Below are 10,479 nucleotides of genomic sequence, written 5' to 3' on the forward strand. Positions count from 1 at the left end.
TTAGTAATATATCCACCATATGTCTTAAATTCTTTCTTATTATTTAATTCCCAATAAATAGGTGGATATACTATAGGTAATTCATGACCATCAATCATACCTAAATATTTAATATAGTTTTTCAATTGGTAACTAGGAATAATTTCTCTATGAGTTTTTTTACTTTTAATATCATATCGTTCTAAGATATTAAACAAGATCACTTTTCATATCCAAATAACTAATAACAGTACCACCAATATTAATAAAATTCTCTTCATTCATTTTAAAATTTTTCAAATATAAATTAAAAGTTACAATATCCTTAGATTTATCATCAACTTCTTTAATATATTTTTGATATAAACATTCTTTATATAAAGTTTTTCCTAATCTATGAAGTAAAGTAGTAACTGATTGTTCTTTATTATCTTCATATTACATAATAAAGGGGATTAATAAACTTAAAATCAAGAACAGCATTAAGGATTTATCTATTTCTTTAAACATAAAAAGATATTTTTTGTTTCTAATATATTTTTCATTTTCAAAATACATTTTTAAATCGTCTTCTAAGAACTTATAGTTATTTAAAAGTATTCTAAACCTAGGATTTGTATTTAAGAAATCCTTAGACTTACTCATTTTTTCTAGTTTTTTCAACTATAAAGAATGTAATATATCTTCTAAATTTAATTGTTTTTCTTTAAGAGATAAAATATCGTTTGATAAAATTTCTTTAATAGTAATATAACCACTAGAATTTTTATTTATAAGAGAAAAATCTTTTAAATCATTAAAAGTTGAATTTAAAATATTATTTTCTGAAGGGTTTTTATTTATACATACAACTGAAGGTAATAAAGCTAAAAGTAAATTATCCGGAGTATTAATCTAGATATTACTAGTAATTAAACCATCAGGTGTTTTAATCCTAATGTAACTTGAAATAAGCTCTGTAAAAGAGTTTAAATCGCAGGTATTCGAAGGGAAAATAGGGCAATTGCTAAAAATATAGAATAAGTTTGTAAACATCATATTTTTAAAGTAAGTAAGTAATTAGATAGCATCTAATTTTTAGTAATGATTTATTTAGTTTCAAGATTAATTATCTCTACTTACAGTACCGCCACAAGAAGACATAAATCAAGGTACCAGGGGAGAATTTTAAAAAATAATAATAAATATTGATATCATGGGAGATTATTTATTATTATTATAAAATAATAATAATAATCTTTTATATGAATCATCAACCTAGAATAATTCGTTTAAATAATAGCAAATAACTAAAATTCCAATATGACATAATAACATAATTATTATTAATACAAAATTATTCCAATCTCTTGATGAAATAATAAGGCAAACTAATTTATGTAATAAAGGTCTATTCTTAATAAATTCTCGTTCTTCAATTTTAATTCGTTTACTTAACATACCTATAATTAAAAAGAAACAACCAAGAATTCCAATAAATGTAAATAGACAAACACATAGAATTAAAATAGGACTGGGATTTCCATCACTACCTCTAAAATATTCATTTAATAAATTAAATACATCTTGTGGATTTTCAATGAATTTTGAAATTAATTCTACAAAATTATTACTATTTTCATTTGGAGAATTAATTTTGAAGTTTCCATCTAGTAGAGGACTACCAGATCTTTTAATAGAGTGATAATACATTCTTTCACACATTTCTCTCATTTTTTTTCTTTCTTCATAGTTACGATTCATCATTTCACCTAATCCATAAGTAGCAAAACCACCAATAGTACCAATAACACCTAAAAACAATCCATTTCTAGGATTTGTTTTTGCAATTTTAACTGCAGCAGTTATTGTTGTTCCAGAAATAATTCCTGCAGCAACTCCAGGAGAAGTAATTGGTTTATCATTATTAGAATTACTATTTGATGGATGATTATTTGACCCTACACCTCCATCTCCAAAATTAACATTAAAAGTATTTTTTGATGAAGGATTTGTATTAGATGAATTAGGGGCAGAACTTATATAAATTAATAAACCTAGTAATACTAAACCTAAAGAGCCTGTAAAAATGTTAGAAAGATTATCATTTAAGAAGTGAATAAATTCTATAAAATAAAGATGAATAGAATCAACTAGAATATTAGGAATTAAAAATACAGATGCAAATCTAAAATGATTTTTATCTGTAGAATAGTAATACTTATGTTTAATAAACTTAAGAATAGATAGAATATTATTCTGTAATAAAGAATAATAAGTTTGTAATAATCTATTACATCCATAAATAATTATTTTAAACCAATAAGTAGAAATAACACAAACTAAGTTTAAAGTTAATCGCAGGATACGAAGGGGGAATAGGGCGATCGCTAAAATTTTAAAAGACATTTTTGTAAACATTTTTTTTAATAAATTAATAAAATTAGATAGCATCAATTAAATAACACTCTTTTTTTAAAAAATAAAGACATTTAGTTTCTCATTAAATAATGATACTTATAGAATCCACCTCGAAAAGGTATGTCTGAATAAGATCCTATCTAGAAGGAAAGAAGTATGTTTGTTTTCTTTCCTTCTAAAGGAGGATATGTAAATAATAGTTTCGTGTTAAACCCATTACCCTTCTAAAGGAGGATATGTAAATAACTGTTTCATGTTAAACCCATTACCCCCCTCAACCTTGCGAATCAGCTCGGGTGCTTCTTGGACAATCTCCCGAAGTTGGTCTTACATGACAACGGGCATTTTCACCATACCATCTTTCCATTCCTTCGTCTGATCTGCTTCGCTTACAACTTCCATGCACCCCAGTTCCTTTCCACCACTGATATAAATGGCATCCATTTTTCTTCCCATCGCCTTTCGTTGAACTTCTTCAACTGCAGAAAGTTTGCGCTTGCTATTGGATGCTGTTGCGTTTGCTTTGCTAGACTTTTCTTTGCTGTATGATATATAAAAACACAATCATTGAAATAATGCGTTAGTTCATATGTTATTAAAGTGATGGTGTGCATAATTGCTATCGCATACCTGTAAGCGGTGAGCGGCGAGCCAATGAAGACAGTGTTGATGAAGCCCCACATCTGGTATTGTTTGTCGGACTCAAGATATCCTTCCTTGACATCAGCATGCTTCATGCAAAGGAGCGAAACAGACATCAAAGTCATCGTCAACCATGCGAGAAGAGGATCATCGATAGGATCGTGGTCAATCTTCTGTGCATATTTATAAACGTCCTTGGGCGTTTTCTACAAATAGCGATATAATACCAAAAGGGTTAAGAATATACCACAATCATCATAATCCGTGTTTGTTTTAACTTACTACTGTTTGAAGAAGTTCGGTCAACTTATCAGCAATGCATTCGGTCACAGGCAACAACAGCGGGTTGCTATGATCTTCTTCTAATTCGCCCAATTCGTCTGTGGTGAAAACGCTTTCCCAATGATCGTCTTTAAGATCAAGGATTAATGATTGACTTAGGCTGGTGTAAAAATGAGTAATTTAATTTGAGCATCCATGGTTAAGCATAACATATCAAGGAAAAGTTTTTTTTTTTTACTTACGGGTGGTAGTTGCATTTTCGTGCGAATTCCATTATTTTTTCTTCAACCGCTTTGGGCTTCTCCTTCTTTTTTGCGGCTTCTTTTTCTGTTGCTTTGAGTGTCCAGAACTTTTCCGGATCCAGTTTTGCGAACATCTTGTCAATTTTTGTTTTTCTTCTTTAGTCAACAATTTGCTCGAAGCTGTTGATGTTGATTTCGCCTTGGCTTTGGGACTTATTGATGGTGTTGCATCCGTTTAACAAAAGAGTAAATTATGGAATGGTTTATAAAACATGAACGTATTGGTTATCGAATTGAAAAGGCAATTGCATGTGATGAAATTGCACCAGAAACCAATGAGAAACATGTATACATATGGATACAAGAGCGGTTCGACACAAAAACAGCACGTAAATTCTTTACTATTGATGGTGTTACTCCAAATATTAAACCAGGTGGTAATCCACAAAAGTCTATTAGCTATTGTATGAAAGGAAAAGATTATATTTGTTATAATATGGATCCAAATTATGAAACTAAAACTAGAAAAATGCACCAACAGTTACTTGGATATCAATTAATTACTAAGCAGCTTAATATGTGGAAGGCTACCGAAATGTATCCAGAATTGCTATGGAAATATGATACTGTAAAATCAAATTTAAATTCTTACTTTCATGATGCAGATATGGAAAATAACCCTGGAAATAAATTACATAAGTGGTCTATGTTTGGTAGTGAAACAATGTTTGGTGGTAAAAATCAGATACCACAATACTGGATTGTAGGTCCATCAAATGTAGGTAAGACATATAACATTGATGTATTAGAACAAGGTGGCCATCGAGCATATCTAATGAATAAAGAAAATGATTGGTCAGATTATAAGGATGATGATTATGATTTTATGTATAATGAAGAAACAGGTTCTGATTTCAAATTAACATTTTTAAACCAAATGTTAGAAGGAACACTGTTAAAACTTAATGGCAAATTCACAAAGTCAATAACTAAAAAGAAAAATATGCCAATAATACTGAATAGTAACTATATGCCGCACATGTTATACAAAAACAAATCAGTATATGAGTTAGAGCCAACGCTCAATCATTTATATATTATCTATGTTGATAAGAACCATAAAGGTCATATAATATGGAATCCATACACAATGAAGGTGAAGGATTATGAAAATAAATTCATGTATTATGAAAACATGGATATGTATGAGGACTTATACAAAGATGAATTCGAAAACGAATACCAACATCAGCATACATTTATCCGTTATGCACATAATAGTGGTCAGGATGATATTAAAAAATATACACCAATGGATAAAACAGTAGAGGAACTACAAGAATTAGCTGATACAGAAGAATATATGAAGGAACAAGAAGAAAAACATAATAGTAATAATACACAGAACAATAAACAACATAAACCGCCTCAACAAAATAATAGAGGATGGTCAACTGTAAAGGTACCACCATCAGCAGATTGTAGGCATTGGGAAGATGTGTTTAATGATATAAAATGTGATGATGTTGTAAATGATACTACTGATTGGGAAAACCTACCAGAAGATATAGAGAAACATAAATACATAGATGTAAGTACATCTGAATCAGAGAAAAGCAGTGACTGCAACATACCAAATAATATACTAAAATGTAAAAAGAAAAAAAGACACATTAAAAATAAACGGAGAAACAAACAAATAGTAGAAGAAGTACAGCCAAAAGAATATTTTAAAAAGCATAAGGATATAAAACAGGCTATAATAGATGATATAGATATAACAAAAGAAACTGACGTCAAAAATAAATCAACAGATACTAATATAAGTATAAGTATAACTAATGAATGCATAAAACATAAATATAATTAGGCAAGTAAACGAAAGGTTGATGTGGTCAGTTTCAATATGAGATTTTTTAATAAGCAAATAAGTAAGAAATTAATTTAGAGCTGAATACCATGTGTGGCCATATATTCATGTAGCATTTCCTGGGAATTAAACTTATCAACTATTAACCAACTATTATCCTTTACACTATATCCAACCCACTTAACCTCAAATATGTACTTATTATCAGTATACACATGTCCTACAATCTTCTCAATTTCATATGAATTACTATGTTCTATATTTCTCTGTTCTCTTTGATTTTTTCTCTTACGTTTAGATGTATTATTTTCAGTTTCGTCCTCACTATCTATAGCCATATCTATTGATTGATTAATGTTAAGCTGTAGAAATTTCTGCTGCATGTCAACCATTTCGTTATATTCAGTATTTACTTTTTGCTCATTTGAAAATACTAAGTCAAGTTTGTTTTTCTTACTTAGGAATTCAAAATCTTTTCCATACCATAATTTATGATGTGGTTGTACCTCTATATTATACTTATTTACAAATCGCCATATATTACATAGTAAGAATACAAGCAACACGAAACTGAATATTATAATATCTTATATCAGATATTTGCAATGCTGCACGATTATTATTAAATCGTTCAAATTTAGAGCCTAACATAGAAATGTGCTTCTATTGCTGAACGAAATGATCCAAACTTGTTATTAAAGTATGTCTTATTGATTGTTAACTTTTGTCCTGGTTCTTTTCTTATGGGATGCAAAAAATTACAATCATAAAAACTATATCCAGTATCTATTGCATTATCTTTAAACTTTTGTATAAATAAATTATATCCACCATCCATTCCTAAACAATCTGCCTCACTTATTTTTTTATATAGTTTCATACTAATAAACATAGTACCATCATTTCTGATAGCATATTTTTTAGATACTGAAACATGTGTAATTATTTCATTCATATCCTGTATAACTTGTGTACGTATAGCCGGCCCTTTTAATTTATATGAATATAATTGTGAATGTGACTCATTTGGTTTATAATACTTTATTTTACTATCATGTCCATCAATAAATAGTGTAACATTCTTAAAACCATCTGGATTGTTTATTATTGCTGATAGAATGTGAATACGTGGTGATGAGAACATACTATCTAGATCTTGTTTTACCTTTTTATTCAATTCTTTATAGTTAGTAATCTAGAACCGCTTATATAAATCATAAAATGTTGCATATAGCATAACAGTATGCATATCCTTTCCTGATACACCTGATACCATATGATATAATAATGCAAGTCCTTTTTCAATCTCGCGGTATGGCCCTGGATATTCAATATCTCCATATAAAACTGTAAGAAAATAAAATACAGGTATAAATCCAAATCTATTAAGTAATACATCCTTTATATCATTTATTGTATTATTCTTCATATCTTTAATAGCTGTTCTATGATTAAATCTATGTTGCATTTCAGGCTAAGATTTATCAAGAAAAGTCTATTTATTATCAATTAAATTTTTAATTTCAATATCGAGTTGTTCAGTGTGTTGTGTTGTGTTCATTTTTATTTGTTGTTATATACTTTAAACAATCACTCTTTTTTTTCTCATGGGAGGCTACAATATAAATAAAAAAATTCAATTTTTATTATTTTTATTGTAAATCAATAATTAATTCGGCCACTGATAGTTATACCGATCATAGTAATTTTATTATCTATATTACAGCTAGTAGATTATAATTGGTTAGACAACTAATAGTAGGACGCCTATAGGGATCTACACGGTTCAGTTCAGTTCCCTTCAAGAACCGAACTGAACCGAACCGTCTAAAGCAAGAACCGAACAGACTAGAACCAACGGGAACCGTAGAACCGAAGAATCGAACCCATCATGTATATAAAAAAGGCAAGATTCGGTATCTTTAAATAGAAGCTGATGTGTGTGTTCAATGTCGCGGTATACTTGAATACTGCAGTAAAAAAGAATAGTTTATTATTATACATTGAACAGCGATCTCAAAATGAATACGAGAAACAGAATGTAAACATTCTTATACAATGGGGGTTAATCCTTAACTGTAAAACCTTACAAGGTTTTATTAATTAAGGGTATAACATTGTTTAAACATATATATAAAAAAATAAAAAATTAGATTATAATTTTTTTATTTTTTAAACGTTTAAGATAATTTTTTAAACATTTTTTAATTCGTATAATATGTTTATGTTTTGTATAAAGCAGGCTGTTCAGTACTTTATTAATTTTTTTAATTTGTTTTATAAATTTAGTTATTAAGTTTTTATTTAAATAATGGATAATGATCAATATAATTAGGGGTGGTCAGAGAAAATCTTTGATTTTTGATGACGTTGGTAGCTGGTCATTATGAGTTATAACCCTAGAATGATGGTAGTCATTCTAAATACTTGCCTACAAGTATCTCATAAACAGTGTTCTTGTAGAGAATTTTGGAACAAAATTTGATACATTCTTTTATACTAAAGGAACTTTAGGTCCTTTGTTTTGTAGAGAAATTTTTTTAAAAATTTTGATACTTTTTTTAACATAATTATTAAAATTGAATTTTAATTTAATATAAAAAATAAGATGCAAAAAGAAAATGAAAAATATTATGCTGTTGTTTTATCTATTGATTTAAAAAAAAAGAGATTGTTTGGGAAAAGATATAGAATATATAAGAAGAAATATTTTAAAATGGTCAAAAAAGTTAAAAATTAAAGATATATTATATAATAGACCATATTATGATGAAACTATAAAAACAAAAAGACCTCATATTAATATGACATTAAAAAGTAATAAAAAAGAAGAAGAATTATTAAAAGAAGAATTATCAGGGTGGGTATTTGTTATGAATATTCCTCGACCTCTATTAAGTGATCACCCTCAACCTCGATGATCACTTATTAAATCCCCAAGTAACAATATCATCTATCTTCGTCCGAATTAACAACCCTAATACCAATCTTTCTGTTTATTCGCATTATTAAATTCCATAGTAAAAGATATATAAACACCATAGTCTTTGAATAATAAAACATCAGTCAGATATCTTGTTTCCATCCTATATCTTGTTCCTTATATCTTCTCTCACCATCTGGTCTCCTACCTCCAGGTTTCCTTCTTGTCTTGTCCTATTCTTGCTGAAAGCACCTAACACATTCTCGTCCGGTCTTTCTGTCCCTTCTTGTCTTGTTCGTGTCCGCACCTTACATCATATCTGACTCATTCAGTGTTACCTGCTTTCTTCCTTCTCTGACTCTAATACTTCATTCCAGTAAATCCACTTTACCTTTTTCTGATTCATTACTGCCCCTTGATCTCTATACCACTTTTACCATTTCTATCTATTTATTGTCACCCTACATTCCCTCTCATTCTTCGATATTTCCTTTTTAAGATACTCCATTTCCCCACTGACTCTCTTGTACTTCCTGTCTCCTATTTTTCCCCTTGTCAATCCATATGCCCAAATACGTCCGTGCTCAAACTCCGGAGTCCTCGATCAATGCTGCCAGCATCGCAGAGGGTCTCCAAAACCTCTCCCTGGACTCACAAGCACCCGCGTACCGCCGTGCCATCCGTGTAAATGACCCACCAATTTTTAAGGGCAACACTGAGGACATCCGCTCGTTCATCACCCACGTCAAGATGGCCATACACATGAATCAGGACAGGTTTGCTGACGACCTTTCAAAAATTTGTTTCATGTGTTCTTTCATGGCTGGACCTGCGTTCGATTGGGCTCAGCCTTATCTCGATGACATCGGTACGGACGAGGTTGATCCGTGCATGCTTTCGTTTTCGCTCTTCCTTGATGAATTTCGTTCGGCTTTTGGTCAGGTCAACGAACTACTGGAAATCGAAAACAGCTTGCTAGACCTACGTCAGGGTTCGACTGCAGCTTCTGAGCACGCCGCCACCTTCCGCCGCTTCGCCTTACGTACTCAGTTCAATGATGCTGCCCTCCTTGCCATCTTTCGCAAAAGCCTCCGCGATCGCCTTAAGGATGAGCTCGCCACTCGCGACATACCAGTTGAGCTGTGGTCGTATGTAACGAAGGTAATCGAACTCGACAACAGAATGCGCGAAAGAGAAGGGCAACGACGCAATCAGCCGTTCCGCCCTCGTCAAAGATTTTCGGCACCGGTCACAGTTCCCCCCACCAACACCACAAGCGCTGTGCAGCCCATGGACCTGGATGCAGCTAAAACCAAGTTCATCCCATTGTCGGCAGAGGAAAAGGCTCGTCGACGTCAGCTTGGTCTCTGCTTATACTGCGGTGGTGAAGGTCACGAGGCCCGCACTTGCCCTAAGAAGTCGGGAAAAGGCACCTCCCATGGCCTGTAAGAGAGTATACCATAGGCTCCCTATCATCAGAAGTAACTTCAAATAAAACAACTGTTGAAACCAAACCTCTCTGCTCTTCTGTTATTCCACCTCTGCCTGCTTCATCTTCTCCGAAATCCTCACCTTCCTTGCACCATCCTCTCAAAATGTCGGTATCCATCGATATTTCGGGTCGTATAGTAAAAACACATGCCATGATCGATTCGGGTGCCATGGAGAATTTTGTCGATGAATCCTTCGCACGCCATCATAACTTGCCGTCCATCAAAAGTAATAACCCACTCTTGGTCCGCACAGTCGACGGTCGAGCTCTTCGTTCCGGTATTATCACTGACGAATGTCCAGTCGATCTGTTCGTTGGCCAACACCATGAACGAATTTTGCTGTATCCAACGTCTTTGGGACAATACAGCATCATTCTTGGTATGCCCTGGTTGATCAAGCATAATCCATCTATCAATTGGCGCACCGGCCACATCGACCTGACTTCCACCACCTGCACCACAGATTGCTTGCCAGTACCTTGCAGCAGCAATTCACATCCTTCACCACCTACTGCTAAGAATCCACCGGATATCCGACTGGTTAGTGCACTTACTATCAAGTCACTTATCCAAAAGGGCGCCCAAGCGTTTTCAGTTCATGTCGACTCCTTAGGGTCCCTGTCATCCATCGCTTCCGTCACGATTTGA

General features: G+C 32.1%; 1 protein-coding gene across 1 annotated transcript; it reads right to left on the minus strand.

The window, feature by feature from the left end:
- Positions 1-2,706: 2,706 nt before the first annotated feature.
- Positions 2,707-3,679, minus strand: BDB00DRAFT_873246 (uncharacterized protein; the record flags this gene model as incomplete). The annotated part of the gene is made up of 4 exons (XM_053127067.1): positions 2,707-2,920; positions 3,010-3,227; positions 3,304-3,463; positions 3,546-3,679. 4 exons carry the CDS (start codon positions 3,677-3,679, stop codon positions 2,707-2,709), a joined length of 726 nt encoding a protein of 241 aa, XP_052978935.1.
- Between the last annotated feature and the right edge of the window lie 6,800 nt (positions 3,680-10,479).

Source organism: Zychaea mexicana (genome assembly GCF_025766255.1).
Source record: "Zychaea mexicana strain RSA 1403 chromosome Unknown BDB00scaffold_45, whole genome shotgun sequence".
NCBI classification, from domain to species: Eukaryota; Fungi; Mucoromycota; class Mucoromycetes; order Mucorales; family Lichtheimiaceae; genus Zychaea; species Zychaea mexicana.